At 46.6% G+C, this 18,358-nt stretch overlaps 1 protein-coding gene across 1 annotated transcript; it reads right to left on the reverse strand.

Annotated features, from left to right (window-relative positions):
* Positions 1–14,020: 14,020 nt before the first annotated feature.
* On the reverse strand, positions 14,021–17,487 carry LOC34623371. The gene is made up of 7 exons (XM_026333809.1): positions 16,501–17,487; positions 16,207–16,335; positions 15,557–15,670; positions 15,318–15,451; positions 14,712–14,836; positions 14,361–14,473; positions 14,021–14,125 (listed from the first exon to the last, which is right to left on the reverse strand). Exons 1-7 carry the CDS (start codon positions 17,485–17,487, stop codon positions 14,021–14,023), a joined length of 1,707 nt encoding a protein of 568 aa, XP_026189594.1.
* Positions 17,488–18,358: the final 871 nt, after the last annotated feature.

The following is an 18,358-nucleotide window of genomic DNA, read 5'->3' on the forward strand; positions in this document are numbered from 1 at the left end:
CTACACCCTAAACCCTAAACCCTAACCCCTAAACCCTAAACCCTAAACCCTAAACCCTAAACCCTAAACCCTAAACCCTAAACCCTAAACCCTAAACCCTAAACCCTAAACCCTAAACCCTTAACCCTAAACCCTAAACCCTAAACCCTAAACCCTAAACCCTAAACCCTAAACCCTAAACCCTAAACCCTAAACCCTAAACCCTAAACGACCACCAGGACCTCAACAATCTCGCCTACTGTAGATAAATAAGAAACCAACAACAAGGCTTACCACTGCAATAAGGACTCTCCCATGTAAAGTGCTATGCAGACTAGCTCACTAAACGCCATGTATGGTAGTGTCCTGAAACAGATCTTTCAAAACAACCATTTACACGCTGTTCTTTGTAGCAGCGTGTACGCTCTGACTATTCTTGGGCAGGATATGCTGCAAAAGTGCATGCATGTAGTAAGAATATAGATGGTTTCAATGCATCTGCAATGAATCTCACTGAATCCCCGATCACATAAACGCCTACCCATTCCAGCTTCCAAGGTATCCCACGACATAGCCTGCACCACGAATCAAAAGCACAATAAGCGCCTGCTAGCCTTTGCAAAACGAGCAGCAGATTAAACAACAAGTGCAGGTGTAAGGCAAAAGCAGCTTGAATGTAAGATGTACCTGCACTACCAAGAGCACGTAGGACAGCGCAGTTACAGAGGTGCTCAGACGTCCAAAAGAGTACTATGTGCAACCTCTTTCTGTAGAGGTGATAACCGTATGTGTGGCTGCGTAAAGCCCCGAATGGCCTTCTCCCGCTTACCGCGGTTGCTATCTGCAAATTCAATGTGTCAAGGCATTTGTCATATTTGGAGATGACACAGTCAGGATAGGAGTATTCTTAGCACCCCTTTGGAGGTGATGCCCGTACGTTTGTGTAAACGGCTGTGCAAGATCGTTTATGTACACCACAACGCACCAACTTTCTTAGTGTAGCGACTGCAATCGGCCGCGGTACGCGTTGATCACATGAATAGGCCACACTTAACTTGGAGATTTTTCCGAGGAATAAATAGGGGTTACACAGAAAAGGATTCACAACGGACTGTCTTGTGTATCCCAGAATTCGGCACTGCAGGTAGCCCAAAATGTATTGTTGCGGCTGTCATTTTGCGGCAAGATTCATACTTGATTGCGACTCCAAGCGTAAAGAATAGCGTAAGCCATTGCACGCACTAATCACAACACGCCATGTACGAACTCTGAGTTAATGAACACAGGCTTCAACTGTTTCTCAACAAATCGTTTCCTCTTTAGGAGTAACTGGCGCCACACCCTAAATGCCCGTCTTGCACAGGCCGAGTTACTTGTAATCTAGCGAGTGGCGGAAAGCCTTGTGGTGAATACTCAATGTTCTCCATGGTAGGAAGGAAGCGAACATAACATCACAAGCAAGAACACTAGAAATATTAGCGAGAAGCCATTAAGAAATGACATATTTGCAGCTGGTTTCAAATATTGACGAGGTACTTGCGATAGAGATCACGAAGGAGGCGTTTGGAGCTCAATCTAGCACCATCCATTTTACTGTAAATATTCATTTTTCTGACTGCACGAATACACACTCATGGAATAAAATAGGCTATGTTGCATGTCTCGAGGAACAGACGTCCTGTTTTGTAGAATGCACGCCGCTCTTCTCGCCAGTTCTTTATCTGCAATATTTGAGAGTTTACTGGCTCCACGCGTGCTATCCGTAAGACTAAAAGCCCAAAACTCAAGAAAGGCATGTTCCTTGTACACTGTGCATACGATGAGCACAGCGAGACTTTCACTGTGGTCGTAGCGCCCCGAACAGAAAGTCTCAATTTTGGAGTGCTTGCATTCCTGTGTAACCACCTGCGTGCGTCCAGAACAAAAGCGTTAGTTCATAAACAGAAGTTAACAAAGGTAAATAACTAATTTAGAGTTTGGAAAAAATACATGCATGCAATATTCCAGGAGATTAATCCCGTGGTACGCATCTACATCATTCTAATAGCTATGTTGCATGCCCATTAGCTTAATCTTCCCCCTTTTGTAACTTACGCACCCCGCGAGGAATACAGTCAAACAGACTACAATGATCGCAACATTTCGCAGGCTAACACTGTATATCAGACCGATATCACTTTTTTCTAGTGGAAAACAAGGTGGAAAGCATGAGAACCCTTCAACTTCTGCACGCTTGTCACTTTCCTAGTAAAAATATTTTAGTACAATACCGGATGTGTACAATGGATAGTTGGGGTGTCAATGATTGATGGGATCACTTGAATCGTTAGACCAGCCTGCTGAATTATACATGTGGGACTCACTGCCAAATCTAACAAGCGGACCCATCTGTGTAGTCGGCTACCGCACAGTTGATGCACACCTATATCTTTTAGGTCATAAGCACAACAGCGATACATTTACGTGCAAAACCAATCTAAAACGTGAAGCAGACTACTCATACTACTTAGGCAGGGCTGCCGAGCGTCAACCAGCGACCACGGGAGACTATCCTGCTTATTTCTAATTCTACAAACCAGCCACTGGCGGACCAAGCCAGAGAGCGCAGAAAACCACATTTCGAGACACACGTCGAATTCTATGCAGAACATTCCCAGCTCGTCTTTGAAGCTTGCACTATCATATGATATTTAAAGAATTAGTGAAGTCATAAGAATGCGTGTACAGCGGTACATTGCGTGTACGTGGCACAAGCAACTGTCAACACTTCACTGTATAACCGTGTAGCTACGTGAGGCATCTGTGCATTGTCTACACACCCTTAGATAAATGTATTCTGAATATTTTTTGTGCCTCGCCGACCTCTATGTACGTAACACCCTCCACACACGGGTGTGAGGCTTTTGCTTTGTCAAAACTTCCAAGTAAATATACTTTCTCTGTGAGCCAGATATATTTGATGGAACGTTGCAAAATCTAGTTGAGTGCATCAAAGTTCTGGCAACCGACGACACGACATGGGGCTTCTGAATTCGATGAACACCGTTGTATCTGCTACACGGTACTTGGTAGCAGAGCTGGAACTGTACGCCAGAACGTATCAACGTGTCGCGTATGCAGATAGTCCCAAATATGTGTCACTGCGGACTGAATCTTCCCATGAGACTAAACAGCAATAGCAGAACTGTTTTTGCACCTAATTTTTCTTTTTAAATACAACATACTATTCACTCAAAAGGAATTGAGGGTGTAAAATGTACCTTATAATACTCGATGTTATTTCAGGCATCGCTTTGTGAATTACAGCAGGGTATTCCGTTCGGAGAAGCAGCAAATAGTTCATCCAATGACGAAAAGAGTTTTCGACCAGTCAAAGCCCAAACGTGGACACAAAATACGGGAGTTTCTTTTTAGAAACCTTGAGGTCGCATGACGGGGTGGGCAAATCAAGCAAATAGGCACAAAGCACAAAAAAAACCGATCTCATCCCTGATACCACCACACCTAATGTTCGTTATGATATTTAGATTAAGGCCATTTTACAATGCAGCATGCCGTTTTTTGCTATTAGCAGAGTCCATGTAAACAACCTTGCCGCTTAGCGACCTTGGGGCAGGATGCGGTCTTCAAGTACGTTCCGTGTAACACATGTGTGGTACCATCAAGTGGCACATTGAAACAAGTGGATACGTGCACTATGACTAAGATAAATTCATCGCCTAATGCCGATGCCGCCTTTGCTCAAGCGTACGCTTCTTCCACCATCAAAGAACACCGATGTATCAGAAGTAAAGGCAATGCCTGGAACCTGTTGCTCCACAATATACATCAAAACAAACCGAAGCATTGCGCGCAGCTTAGCTTACTGGCGGTACTCCCTGACATGTAGAGGACACCATCGGCTAATGCCTATGCACGTACACGATGCGCCAAAGTTTGCCCCCGCAAGCCGAGACTACCTCTTCGCGCGGCCAAATTTAAATTTAAACAATCCCTGAAGCCATTAAAGGAAAATCGCATAGGGTCAGAACAGTCACACTTCTCTCATTTGCTGGTAGCTTGATGCAGAGCAGGTGAGAGCACTGTTGACTGCTAAACTTGCCACTCAAGATCTTCCTCGTTTACACGAAATCAGGCTTCTATGTCTTAGTCTAAGCAGCTCACGTTCTATAGACATGAGCAGTAAAAGAAGAATTGCTCATCGCACTGATTCTGCAAGGAGTCAGTGTGAACGGGTGTCTCGAAATACATTTGGAAACACAGTGTGCGCATAAAGCTGCGTATGAACCTTTTCAGTACATGACATACGCTCTGGAAAAAGCAAAAGGTAGTTTCCATTATTTTTGAGTTGCCCAAAGGTGTCTTAAGCATGCCTTACCAGCCTGATATATCCTACTGCTTACCCCTCGTTCTCTCTTGGCGGTGCAGGGTTCACCGTACCCAATTACAGATTCTGCACCGCTGCTTCCGGTAAAGATGCACTGCCTCAGTAATAACGACTTATCGCCTTTAATAGATGCCACTTGAATCATTGTAAATAACCCACATTTTCAACTTAGGCGGTGGTAGCAGTACGCATGCCGAACATACCACTCATTCAAGCAAGCGCATGGAGCCCCAAATCATCCTATGGTCTCCATGTTAGGCGTCGATGCACGGTTGCTTCAATCATAACACACATTTCTGTCAGCTCTCAGAAGCCTTGTAGTCCGTCACACAAAAGTGTACATACATCAGTGGCCGACAGAGTGACACGTATCGATGGAAGCGCAGCTTGCATCCTATGCCATAACAGTTGCTCTTGTCGCCTAGAAGTACTGGCATCAAATACCCGTCGACCCATATCGGGCAAACGGAGGTCTCTAAAGTGCTGGAAGCAGGCATACACGTCAGATGTCAGTGGCTGCTTTGGAATATACAATGCCATATGTGTCAATAACAATGGACGCATTTGCAAATACAGTGTTTTCTGCGGGCTTTTAGGCAGGCGTTCAAGCCCAGCGTCATAATACGCGTTTGCATAACCTAGCCATGATGGTTATAAAAGACAAACGGCAACCTATTCCTTGTCTATTTCAGGGCAAACGTGTCCACATAGAATATCTGTATGCTATCATGCATATCCCCCACAATACCCCCAACGCTGTCCCCTGGCGGGGTGCTCCTATAGGCATCGTTACAGATGCCTAAGAAAGCCGTCACGCAGGTGCACGTATATCCACAAACATTATATACTGAATTTGCCCACAACAGTCCAATGAACTGATGTACAAGGCCAGAGCTATAAACCACCAGCAAACGTTCATCATTTCATATCCCAGTACACCAGACACTGTGGAAGGGCATACTAAGCTTTCTCATGGGCACTGAAATCTGACCCTCTTTTGAGCCACAGCATGGCTTGACTTCGCAACTAAACACGATATAGTATCCAGCTTGTTCTTTTCCTTCCTCCAAGTCATGACAGAGGTCTCATACGAAAAATACCCGCCGCCGTAGGGGCTGACTCTTCGCCTTACGTACCCTGCACCTCCTACAGGAAACAACTTGGACAACGTCCTTTGTTTTCTGGATCAGGTATGGGGCTCCCGCGCTCACAAGCGTACTAAGGTCTGTCGTACAATTCATTCATGCCAGGCGTTCAGAAGGCATAGCTTCGTGGCAATGCGCCTACCAGACGCTGGCGCCGGCTTTTTTCGCGAACAGCTTAAGGCACTCTGTGATCTCGCTAGCCTCCGTAGAAGTGCTTACCAACGGACGCCCACCATTCTCCTCACCTGTCGGTTTTGATTTAGCAAATAGCGGCAACAGACTAGGCTGCTTGCCATTATACAGCGCCTGAGATTATTCGACTCGATTACATACGACAAATTCAGCCACTAACGCAGTTTACCTGCGCACGCTGAGCATTCCTGACACTCCGCAGGTAAGCGCTGTAATGCTGCGTATTAATGACAAGGCTTTTTCCTGGATTTCGCACCCTGCAAGATATATAGCGGGGCGCAAGCCTTTCACATTTGTGGCATCAATGAGCTTGTACAAAGTGACATCAAATCCCAGTATTTGACCGTGGGAATGAATAGGTGCCTTTCACGTTATATCACCTCACATTCGCTTTGAATAATACCTTCAAAGTGCCAGTGACGGTGCCGCTAGAGTTTTTTCCCATTGCCCTGGCAGTCGCGCAGTGGGTAATCGCATGACACTTGACGTAGACTGATGTTCTAGCTTTTCATCACTACCAGCCCTTTTTGCGCAAACCTTCGATATACTAACAGACCAACAAGCCAACACGATTCCACACTGGTCATGTTTCTGATACCGACTAGGATAAAGAGACCCTAAAATAAGCGTCTTCCCACCGTATTCCCGCAGCCTCAAATACTGACTTTCTGATTAGTTCTTACACCGTTCCATTTCAAAATTGTATTGCACGCGCACATCGGAGAAGATCAGACACCGAGAGGTAGCTCGCCAGCTTACAGCATTGCACACGGGTGATCATCGATTCCTGCTAAGAGAGCTGCCAACAGCTGGGACCCCATTCTACAACATACTCCATTCATATTAGTAATTCGTTGCAAGAAATGAGACACCAGTATTTAGTCTACAAGCATCAACGTTCGCTCAGAATTCGCTGCGTGCTGTGTCTATACCTTCTCTTGGGTGGTTTGCTTCACCCTCAATGTACAAAGTGAGCAATGTTGTTAGCAAGGTGCTATGTACCATACGAAACTATCCACAACTGCACGCGTCGACTGCACTATGATGACCTCTTTTTTTAAGCTGTCCTGGAAGTCATTTTGCGAAAGCATAACCAAGTACAGCAGGAAGTCATAGCAGCAGGTAAATAATCTTCTCATCTTGTGTTCTTGTCTAAATGGGCGTTTCTGGCATTTCAATTCCTTTGCTACATCAGTAGTTGTTCTACGAGATACCGGCGCACTCTGTAACTTCAAAAGGATTACGAAGTGTGGAAGGCTCTTAGCAAGCCAGCAGGTTACATCTGATAAAGTCCACGATGGTACGCATTAAATAAACTCCGTCAGAATGTTTCCAAATTTTCATGATGCCCGCTTTTGCACATACATCACCAGGCATCAAACTACCTCATATCAGCAGCAAAGACTCTTCAAAACTCTTGTACCTCTCCACCGAAACGACTTAAATGTTCTGATAAGTCCCCTACAGTTTCTCCTGTGGCCTGCTGCATTCTGTAGATGTCCACCTGACAACAAATACGCATGCTGCCTCAGGGCTTTGAGAGTGAATTCATGCAGAGAGCGTGTTATTTTGGAGCTCTGTGCGAGTGTGTCCATACCAGGTACAGGCGTCCTAAGCCTCTCAAGGTAGAATAAGTTTATCAACTTGCATTTCGACCATGTTGTGGGCTCTATAACATTGGCCAAAACCTGCCAGTGTACTCTATAAAGGTAAACCCTCCCTCCGATAATGAGAAGCAGCTGCATTATGTATATTTTTTCACAAGCGCAAAAATGATCGCGCGTTGACAACGCAATCCCTCAAGTCTTAGAAGCTGTATTGGAATATTGCTTGTAGCAAGGGCACAGCGTTTGCACTATAGCGGCTGCTATAATTGCACCATATTAGGGTTAATTGTACCTAGAAAAAGACTTAATGTTTACTTTCTCTTGAACCGCATTTCACTTTGTCGCAAAAGCATGCCATAATTCTACTAACAAGGGCTTCACTTAAAGTCGCATGCACACACTAAACATTTGCCAATTGCCGCTACGAATTCCAGCTAATTGAAATCCAGTGATGTGCACGGTATACTAATACTAACTCACGTGCTACATTCAAAACAATCGAGGAAGGTCTCTTGAATTCTATTGTATCATATTCGATGAGCTTTCGCTATGCACAGCTTGTATACGGCAGTTCACGATTCTGCAGCACACACGTGCACGCACCTGCTCAATGCCTGCTGAATGCAAAGCCGGGGTGACCTAAAAGCCTCACGACTCTTGACTGTCAATATGAACACAGACTCCAAACTACATGACGCCATCAGGACGAGGCAAAGTCCAGAGAGAAAATAGGCAAGCTTACTCTAGACTAGCTACTCACTAGCTCGAAACATCCAGAAAAAAACACGTCGCTCCGCTCGATGCATGCACACGCTACCAGAACACGAGTTTCCGTGGGTACAATCCACATTGTGCTATTCTAAATACATTAGCCTCAATCAGCATGTGGAGCAAATGCATCGTTGTTGCTACCTGCCTTTGTATTCGATGCGAAGTCGGGCAATTCTCCAGCCGATGCATTACATATGACGAAGTACAGCTATGTGGAATTAGCGCATCGCATGTTGCAAAATCCTGCTGTTACTGAAACCTACTATGACTCTGGGCGGAACATAGCAGGTAACTCTTTGGAGTGATTGTCTCCACGTGATGCTTCCTGCGGGGCACAAAAATCGGAACCAGCTGTAAACGCATTTATCCCGGCATTGGATTTGGAGAAAGGGGCATGATGGGGCACGTTGTCAAGTATCATAAGTTGATGTCGGATAGCGGAGCGAGGCTTGGTTGCTGCAAAATGCCGTGACCAATGCATGCAGCATCTGCAGACAGCAAACGCCAAGGGCTGAATATAGGCTCCAGACTGCTCAGACAGCATACGAATAACCCCGGATAGTGTACAAAAGTACACGTGGGGCACAAGAGTATTAACACCATGCAATCAAGTAGAAAGATAGAAGAAAAGCTTGGGCTGATAATTTATGTGCCAGTTACCTCGCGACACATGCATCATTCTTCGTTACTGAAAGCTGCAATATAGGGCACTTTTTAATATGCTTTGCGCACGCAAAAGTTGAATTGACCTAAGGTTTGAACAGTTCATCGTAGTAAGACGGGCCGTACAACGGGTAATAAAAAGGTTTGTGGCTTGTCCAGCGAAATGCTAATCGCGGATACTCGGTCTTTGTGTTGTTACTACGTTTTGGAGCCGGCACGCACATCAAGCAAAGCCACTTGAAGTATTCGCTAGTGGCCAAACGCGCGGCAACGCAGACTCTTAAGTACAATCCTCCTTCAGCCAGAAAGTAGCCATGCGATTGTGTGTTTGGGTAAGTGCTTTCAAGGTTGTAGCCACTCTTAGGACATTTCAAGATCTCCAATGGACTAGCTGTAGAGCACAAAACTGAGTACCCAGTCAACGCATGGTGTCTAATAAGAACTCATTTGTGCTGGTGTGTGGTTTAAATGAAACACTACCGCATCAGATGTATCAGTCACCGTGTTACATCTCCCTTTCCAACATAGATATTTTCCCACTGTTGCCACGAATCCAGCGTACAGTCTTGCGCCCATAGCAAATATCGGAACTTACCGAATTGGCGTGTGATGCAAAGAAACGGGGACCACGCTGCGCACCTTAAATCATGGTAATATTCGTCAAATACATTGTTAAGTTACAATAATGTTTATAGTCGTCAGACGTCTTCCTTGGTAACCTTCCCATTCACACTATTTGATAGTATAAAAGATGCATGGAGGAATCTATGTGCAAACACGAATAAAAAGGCGTGGCTATCGAACAATGCGCACGCAAGAACTGTGGGGAATGTCAAAGGATTTTAAACCCCTCAGCTTCTTTATACCATACATGGTAGAACCATAGTCTTAGGTTGTCGTCAAACATCAACTCATAAACTGCGTAAGCTGCCACCAGATTTGTATGGGTTATACCGTGCACGCAGTACTCAGCCTATTTATTTATACGGAAGGCCTTGCAGAGCCGCTTACACAATACAGCACACGTAGCCTCCTTGAAGATGGTTCTCAGCGCACATGTGTCGTAGGCTTTAATCTTGTGCCCTGGAGAAAACGAACCAAAGCATGGTGCCATGCAAGCAATGCTCTTAGCGGATTATCGTACTTTCTGTTCGCGAAGCACCATAATTCTGTTAAGATTGACCCAATAGAGTGCGAAAGTCACTGACGACATTCTTTGCTGTGACTTCCACGATAGAGCGGTCTGCCACTAGCAAATTGGGCAGTGTAAATACCGGTGCTCATAGATTCAGAGGATAGCAACCAAAAGCGCTCGACGTGTCACCTCATTTAATCGTGCCATGCGTAAATCGGATATTTGTTTCGTGCTATCAGTTCCGGATATGCAATGACAACCTAGACGTGAAGCACTATGAAGTGTTAGACATAGCCTAGCATCAAAACTGCAAGCATAGTAGCACCAATTCTTGTGGAGCCAAAGGTCCACTTGCAGCGGTGGTATCTTCAAGGCATTTCAAGGTTCAACAGAATAACGTACTCGTAGTTACTTTTTTACAGCAAAAGAAGCCGCTTTTACGGCTTTCAATCTACTTCTTTCATATCATGAGCATATTACTAGATATAGACCCACACAACCCTAGCACGCTAATCTCCTGGAGCGACTCAGGCACGCTCTCTATTTGACAAGCTAAGGTAGCAAGTACAGCGAATAATAGCTAAGCCACATTTGCGACACACAGTAGATATAACTTCTGCTCTTGTTGGTGATAGACAAGTGCACCCCTAACATCTACATTTTGACGGCTGATGCCTTCCAGTGTCTTCGTCACGATGGAACACGAGCAACCTTAATCGTGTACACGCAATGCACAACTCGCTATGTGATCTTCTCGAGCAACAGCCGTTGAGTTGGCGTATTGGGGCAGAGCGCTCCATTATGGCTTTTTGAGACACTTACAACGTGCTGCGATGGAATGTGTTTCAAAACGATTAACTGCCCGTACGCCTTACTCTCAACAGCATTTCTGTACGTAATGCCCACTATGCGCATATCCTGTATAGCTGGTTCTATTGCCTTCAGCTTGTGCTGCACAGCATCGTGCTATACTAAGTTTGACTAGGCAAGGGCTCACTTCCTGCAATAGCGCCAGGCGCGCGCTTTGACGTAAATAATACTAGTGCAAAATAAGCGGATCTAGGCGCCTGCAGACAGGGGCATACCGCACGATTAGGTCGGACATGCTGCCTACCTAGACCCAGCGGGTGTTGATGCTTTTTGTCCCAGTTTTTGAGCAGTCATTTTTGGCATATTGCTCGCGTGATACTAACGTTGCCAAAAAACTTTACAAGAGCTCCAGACCAATGGCAATCGATCCACTTTTGGAGAAGCATGCTTGATATTCAGAAAGCACACCATACTACCAAATGTGTTGGCCAGACAGCATCCTTCTACTGTTGTTCAGAGCAGCAGAAAACCCATAATGACTTAAGTCCTGCCCTCAACGACGGTAGGAGTTAAATAAGGAAAATGAAGTGAGCTAACGCTACTTGTATGTAGATTCCCTGGTACGCTGGAAACGTCAGCGTCCGAAGAGCGATTACCAACAGGAACACCAGTAGCCAGGAAGCGAAACCTGCAAAGACAAAGTTCACTCTTGCTGTTATATTCTATGTTCGATGCGTTGCACGGTTATTGCGCTTCTGCCGCGTTCTACCGTAGTTGACTTTGTCGCTCCTCCTTCCCATGTCCTCCGACATTGGATCCATAACTGCACCGCTTCCGCCACTAGTGCAATAAAATCATCTTATGAACGTTGTCGGAAGCTTCGGCAATAACGTCCGTATCTAAGTATATGCACATCTAGAAAAAACGTGTAATTGTAGGTTCGTTGTTTAGTCTGCTAGGACGCTCCATTTACGGTTGGATGTGTAAACCTGCTGCCTACATATGTACATGCGTACACACCTCCCGTACCAGCCAGATGCCCCTCTGTGATGACCTAAATGAGATAGAAACTGCGAGGAAAGTCAAGCATGAGTGCCACTGTTGAGCGTTTGGAAGCAGCCACTTGCTGGAAAGACGCATCTGCAGGATGTTCAACTGCGCATGAGCTCTAAGCGTGCAGAAAAGCAACGCCGAGAAGTTTTGTTGTAGGAATCTCAACAAGCCATGGCCGATTGGATTTCAAGCCACAGAGGATCCAGATGTTTGCCTACCCGATAAACAGAAGCGGAAGATACTCAGTGCCAGCGTCTGCTTTTAGGGAAGCCCTTGGGCTTTTCTTATGTGGAAAACAACACGCAATACATCCTAGTTGAATAGCGCTAAAGCAGCCATCGTAGTGTACACGAGATGCGGCTTGGGTTTAAACAGATGTGGAGAGCTCTGTTAGACGGCCCATACTTTCCCGGGAAAAAAGGCGTCTATTGTGGTGTATAACCCACAACAGTATACAGATACGCCTATAAGCTACAGAAGAAGAAAAGTACAACCCAGAAGAGACATGAACGGAAAACCCGCAAAGAGCGCTCAGTGAACGTATCGTTGAGTTACCCCTACTTTTCATACAACCCACCCCCAGAACAGCCGGTTGAGAAAAATATGAAGAAGCCAACTATCCATGAGCGGATAATAGACTTGGCTTACATATTCACGATATTTAGCGCATGCTCATGTTGCAAGGCGTCCCATGTGAGTTTACAGCTTTCACAAATTTCAGACATACGTATATGTGTGTATTGACTTACCATCTGGAAGCGAGTAAGCCAAACATGCTTCGCTCAAAGTAAATGTAACTTCCTATGAGTGCATAATATACTCCATACGCTCGGTCTAGTGGAAACAGTCGAAAACTACATCGCATGCAAATCAGAGCAGGCGTGTATGGTTGGGACTCCAAAGATCTTTGAGAACGCATACACGTGCTATTTTACTTGCACAGTCCATTTTAAGTTTGTGTACTGGCGTGGGTGACGAGACCTACGCCTAGAACACATTTGCCATATTCATTGACATCTAGAGTCTTTGTGTCATAATGTCGAAGAAACCACTTGATGCCCTTTGCACAACCATCCGGAATGCATTCCGGTGGCTTTAGGGCACATAGCATGCGTTAGCATATGTTCGTGCAGTGGCTCAACGCCTAGTATTGTTTTTGCATGTACGCTAGCGCCCCCCCATAATTCAGGTACTTCGATTGCAACTAAGGATTACCTCTGAACACCATTCATCCAACCCACATACAAAATACATTTTGGTGTCGGGCCACAAAAAACGGTGTTAGTTGCATTTAAGTTGGATATGAGCCCCACTGCATTAACGTCGCTTGTTCTGCTCATAAGTGCACCCATGTCTTGCACGAAAGCCCTACACAATCAGGTCGGTACTCTTTGGAGCATTGTCCTACTCGTGAGAGCATACTACTCCACCATAACAAAATGCTAGCAGCTCTGAATCTCATGCAGGCTGACTCCAAACCATCTATTAGCTACTTGTGTGCCACCGTACTCATGTGTTGATCAAACGGCGACTAGGTGTCGTGTCGCATGAAGGCACGGGCGTCCTACACTGATAATACTAAGGCACTGTCATACATCATCTTAAGATGTCTGCCTCGGCGTGTAGCCCTTCTGGTGTCGCGCTTCGTGTAAGACGGGCACAAACCATATCAAAACAAGAAAATGCACAAATACGAGCACCCTCATCCTTGCGCTGCATTATTCCATTGAAGTCGCACACGCAGTGCGCACCCCTGCACACATTCTACTGAAGTCTGGGATACGATCCTTCCTTACACACGTTACCCTGTGGACGATCCCGCATCTGCAACAACCTTTTCCAGGATTCGGCGGCCCTTATAGACTATGATTGTGCAGGTCATCCAGTGTTTCAGGTTTTAACTTAGAGCGCGACTTCACTTGTAAAGAAAGAAGCTGGGAGCGCGATCAGAGTGAAGGTTAACTAAAGTACCTAAACAGATTCTAGGATATGGATCATGTGTGACAAGACTACCAACGCTGTACTACAGTTCACTGAACGCCAAACCGTCAGGTAGCCACTACAATTGTTTAACGTGGAGTGAGCCATGCTGTCTTGGACCATAGGTCCAGAGAGGGCGTCGTTCGGTCATTATGAGTCCTTCCAGTATGGTCAATCAGTGGTCGTCTGCAATATTTGTCTTTCGAGTATCGTGGTACCCGCACACCGTACAGTCCATTTCATGAATTATATGTCATAAATCCAAAACTCTATGATTGATGCTCTACTGTTGCCGTATTTATCTAAAAACGGCCATGGAAGCAACCTGCGTGTGAGACGCTAAACTGGCAGCTTGTGTAAAGACCTCCGCAGCGAGAGCAAAAGGACTACTCTGTGGTCTCTTCTAATGCCTCTTCAATCTCAAGCAAAATTTTGACAGACAGTCAGTAGGCTCTTTTGAATGACATGCAACAGCGTTTGCCACCCAAATACCCCTAATACTACTCGACATGTTCCTAAGACTCAGGATTTGTCCACAACCCTTCCAGAGCAGAGGCCGCAGCAGAAACAGGGGGGCTATTTGTGACCGTCAGGCGGCCGCTGCTGTTGGTCCTGTCCTTGCTGCTACCATTATCAACAGCAGCAGCAGACCAGTCTGTGATACTGATGTGCGAAGCATCAAATGGTGCCTCAAAGGCGTCGTCGTCCGGTTCCACCAGCAGCCAGTCATCCGTGTCCCCCTCTCCGCTCACTGCAAAGATACCGCCACAATATGTTTCCCACGTTGTCACTTTGTTTATCAACTAGTGTATCTGTCCACTTCTGCTCCCCTGTAGCTACATGCGTCGCTGTTTTGATTTTTTTTCTGCACCACTGTGTGTGCCTCAGTGACTTAGCATCCTCCTTTAGCAACCTACGATCATCTATGACCATATATTAACACTTATTATTCAGCGGCTGTCCAGTTTTCTCTCTTAATCAATCTCTGCCTATGTCCTCGTTGCTGTCTGTCACACTCTGCCCCTTCCCGCTGGTCTTGCTTTGCACGCATTGCTTCAAACCTGGAAATGAGTCCTCGGGCGATTGAGGCCACCGGGCATTGGATGGCCACAAGCTGCAAAATCAAAAGAACAATTTAGCTAATTGATACACTACTAAAGCTTTAAAACACTGCTGGGAAGCACCTACACCAGCCAGTATATCTAAATCTTCGTAAATGCATTAAGCTCGTTATGATCAGCGCCTGCTACAAGGCATCCAATCTGCATATGTACACCAAGAAGTACGGATGCCACTGAACGCGTATGTTTGGATGCAACGTGTATACATGCCTTATGTATGCACTTACGAACCATATATAGTGTGGAACGCTGTTCCATACTGACTGTATGAGAAGTGGAAAAGAATGCAGGCAAACATGTACACAGTACATGAAACATATGTGCATGTGGATAGACATAGAAGACTTCTATATGCAATTTAGAATGCATATCTCTTAGCCAAATGGATCAACCACCCGGCGAAAGGAGGGCAAGAAGTCTTGGTGCACCTGCACCATGCCATATCTGCGCCGCTGCAAGAACTATATCACGTACCTTCCAAAGTCTGGGGCATTCAACACTGAGGCCACCATTTCTAAAAGTCCTGCACAAGGATAAACCTCTGCCCTAAACCTTTTAATCCAAATCTCTGAACCTGCTCCGCATACCTTATGTCTTACCCCTTGGACCTTAAAACGAGTGTAACATATCATTATATCCATATAGCATCAGGAAAGGCTTTGTTGAGTCACAGCGCATTAGTGCGCGGCGCACTAGGTTTGGGTTTAGTGGACCTCACCAGGAGTGCTATGAGGCGGATCAACTCCTCGATTGTTGCAGAAAGCGATGACGTTGGGCCGAAGTGTTTCAGCTGAATCTACTACTTCGCCGGTTAAAAAGAAGAGACACTTGCTGCAGCAAGAAAGGCAAAGCTCAATAGTTACTCACAGTGGCAGATTTACCCTAGGAATATGAGTACTTGCAGCAGCACCAGCAGATAAAACAAACAGTGTGGCTACCAGGTCACCCTGCTGGACTTCAATGCAGCAGAGTAGGAATCACATGTGCGACCGTTCACGCATGGTCTATTGTACACATTTGCCGGGCATATAAATGGCTACTGACTCAAAGCTTGCTGATTAAGGTACACAATCATGCGTGTGCCTGCATATTTACATGTGTAGAAACACATAAACGAAAGCACTAACCGAGAAGGACTAAGTGAAATCTCTGAGCAGGTGTCTGCATGCCACGGAGTATTCCTGGCAACCTACCTGGCTGCTGGTTCGAAAAGAATTGGGGAGACCTGTTCGTTGCTGCAGCTGAAGGATTGTAGGAGCCTAATCTGTAGCTGCTGCTCCAGAGTCTGTGCTTGTTCCTGCAGCAGCCCTTTCTGTTCGATGTAATGCTGCAGCTGGTGGATGCGAGAAATCCACATCAGTACCTGCTGATCCCTTCGAGATGTAACAAGCTGCCGCAAGTGAACGGCGCCAGATGCAGATTTTCCTCCCACTGCTGCACGACGGGCACATCCAGCAAGCAATACTGCAGCGGCCGAAGAAACAACAGCTCCCTTGCTGTGGTAATACACATTGTTATACCTGCTCCATTTAGCCTGCTGCTGGAGCGGTGCCTCCTTCTGACGCTCCTGGAGGAGCATACCAAAGGGACCTGGATGCAGCAGCCGCTGCTGCTCTGAAGGTGTCTTGATACAGCGTGAATGGCTGTTTCGGCTTGCTTTCTCTGTGTTCATGACTGATGACGAGCCTGCTGCTGCAGATACGGCAGCTGCTACCATTTCTTGCGGATTCCACGAAAAAAGAGGTAAGGATTCCCGCGCTGGTTGCTGCAGCACAGGGCGTTGCTGCTGCTGCCGCCCCCGCCTCCGCTCCTGCAGATGGTGCGCTGTCAGTTCTAAGAGCACACAGTCAGAATCCTCGCTCTTGTTCTCATAAGCATTAGCACCAGCAGCTGAAGTTCCTTGAGCTGCTAAAGCATTCGGCGTGCTTGTGAAACTAAAACTTTCGGTGGCGTGCCTATGGCTTTCATGTAAAACGGGGTTCTCAGCAACACAGACGTGTGGTCTTCCCGCAGAAGCACCAGCTGACGGCACACCAGACGTGGTAGAATAAACGTGCGGTGCGGTAGGAGCAGCAGGCAAAGGCGGCAAATGATCATGACAAGTGTTGGAAATGATGGCAGAAATAAGAGGCTGGCCTTTCCGCAGGAGCCGTGGCATGGTATCGGCTCTCAGTGCGTTGCCTACCATACTACTGTTGCTGCTGCCTCTGCTGCTTCTTTGAAATCCAGTGGTACTGGTAGTTAGGGTGTACATCCTATCAAGAAGTCGGCTGCAGTTGTCCGTGCCTCGTGAGGGTGTCTCAACATGATTGTACTGTCGCTGCGACGCACTGGTTCCGCTGTTGGATCTGCTAAGCACAATGCTGCTTTCGGTGCAACTGGGACTACCTCTGCTGTTATTCCTCCTATTCTGTGGTGCAACCATCGGACGTCCCTCACCTCCCGAACTGCTGTTGCTCTCATAGTTTGCTTTCTGGCTCTCGAAATTCTTTTCGCAGCTGTGTAGATCTTCTTGCAACCAGCTAATCCGGCCCCGTTTAGATATCTTGGGTAAGGCAGCTGATGCTAGTGCTGCCTCTATGGCAAACATGTTTCGCTGTGAAGAGGCTGCGGGTACGTTCTTAGTTGTGGAAGCTTCCACCATTGGCTGAAAGTAGTCGGCACTGGAAGTCTTCCTTGAGGTACCTGGTGGTCCTGCTGGATGCCGCTGCTGCCAGCGCTGCTTCTGCAGTAGCTCAAGCTGCTTCTGTGCCGCCCCACTTCTTTTCAGTTTCCTACCTAAGACATCAAGCTGCCTCTGCAGTCGCTGTCGGAGCAACAGTTGCTGCAGACCGGGCAGCAGCAGTTGCTGCGGCAGTGGCACATGCAGGACTGCAGCAAGCTGCTGCAGCATGAGCGAAAAACACGTCAGCGCCCAATGCTTTGCAGCAACGCGACCATTCGACGCCTTATGGGCGTCCAAAGAAGAATCGGCGCTGCTCAAAACTGCGAAAAGAACACCCAAAATTAAGAGTGGTTCGCCCTCGTGATTCACGGTACCACATGAAATAAGTTTCAGGGTTTATGAAGGGGCGTTTAGGGTTTCACATTTGAAGCACAAGGTTGTATCACCTACATAGAAACGCCTCTTTATAATGTAGCCAGCTGGATTCTAGCTCATCGCCAGGAGCACCATGAATGCCATCAGGAACTGCTCCTGGTACCGATTTTACATATGCCTCCGAGAGGAGTGACGTCGCGCTGAAAAGCCTCAGTATTTGATCCACCCGCTGGCATCTTAGCTGCTGCAAAGCAGCTTCCATGGCAAGAAGCTCGCTTCTTAGAGTCGCCTCCTCTGCAGGGCTTGCTCCTGCTAGTACTGTCGTACTAGCAGCTGCCGCTGCTGATACGGCTGCTACAGCAAGGGATGGAGTCACACCAAGGATCTGCCGTCCTCCTGTAAGCAGCATTGATTCCGTCGATGCTGCCACAGCGACAATTCGTCGCGATGTTGAAGGTCCAGGTGATGGCTTACC

This window comes from Cyclospora cayetanensis, unplaced genomic scaffold, assembly GCF_002999335.1.
Source record: "Cyclospora cayetanensis isolate NF1_C8 unplaced genomic scaffold, CcayRef3 CcayRef3_contig_304, whole genome shotgun sequence".
Classification (NCBI taxonomy): domain Eukaryota; phylum Apicomplexa; class Conoidasida; order Eucoccidiorida; family Eimeriidae; genus Cyclospora; species Cyclospora cayetanensis.

Excerpts from the sequence above, each read along its gene's own strand:
- LOC34623371 (XM_026333809.1), bottom strand. The coding sequence starts at position 17,487 with ATGGTGGAAGCTTCCACAACTAAGAACGTACCCGCAGCCTCTTCACAG. Across the intron at positions 15,671-16,206 it reads CATCTCGAAGGGATCAGCAG|TGTCTCTTCTTTTTAACCGG; the intron begins GTACTGATGTGG and ends TGCTGCAGCAAG. Across the intron at positions 14,837-15,317 it reads AATGCCCCAGACTTTGGAAG|CTTGTGGCCATCCAATGCCC; the intron begins GTACGTGATATA and ends TTGATTTTGCAG.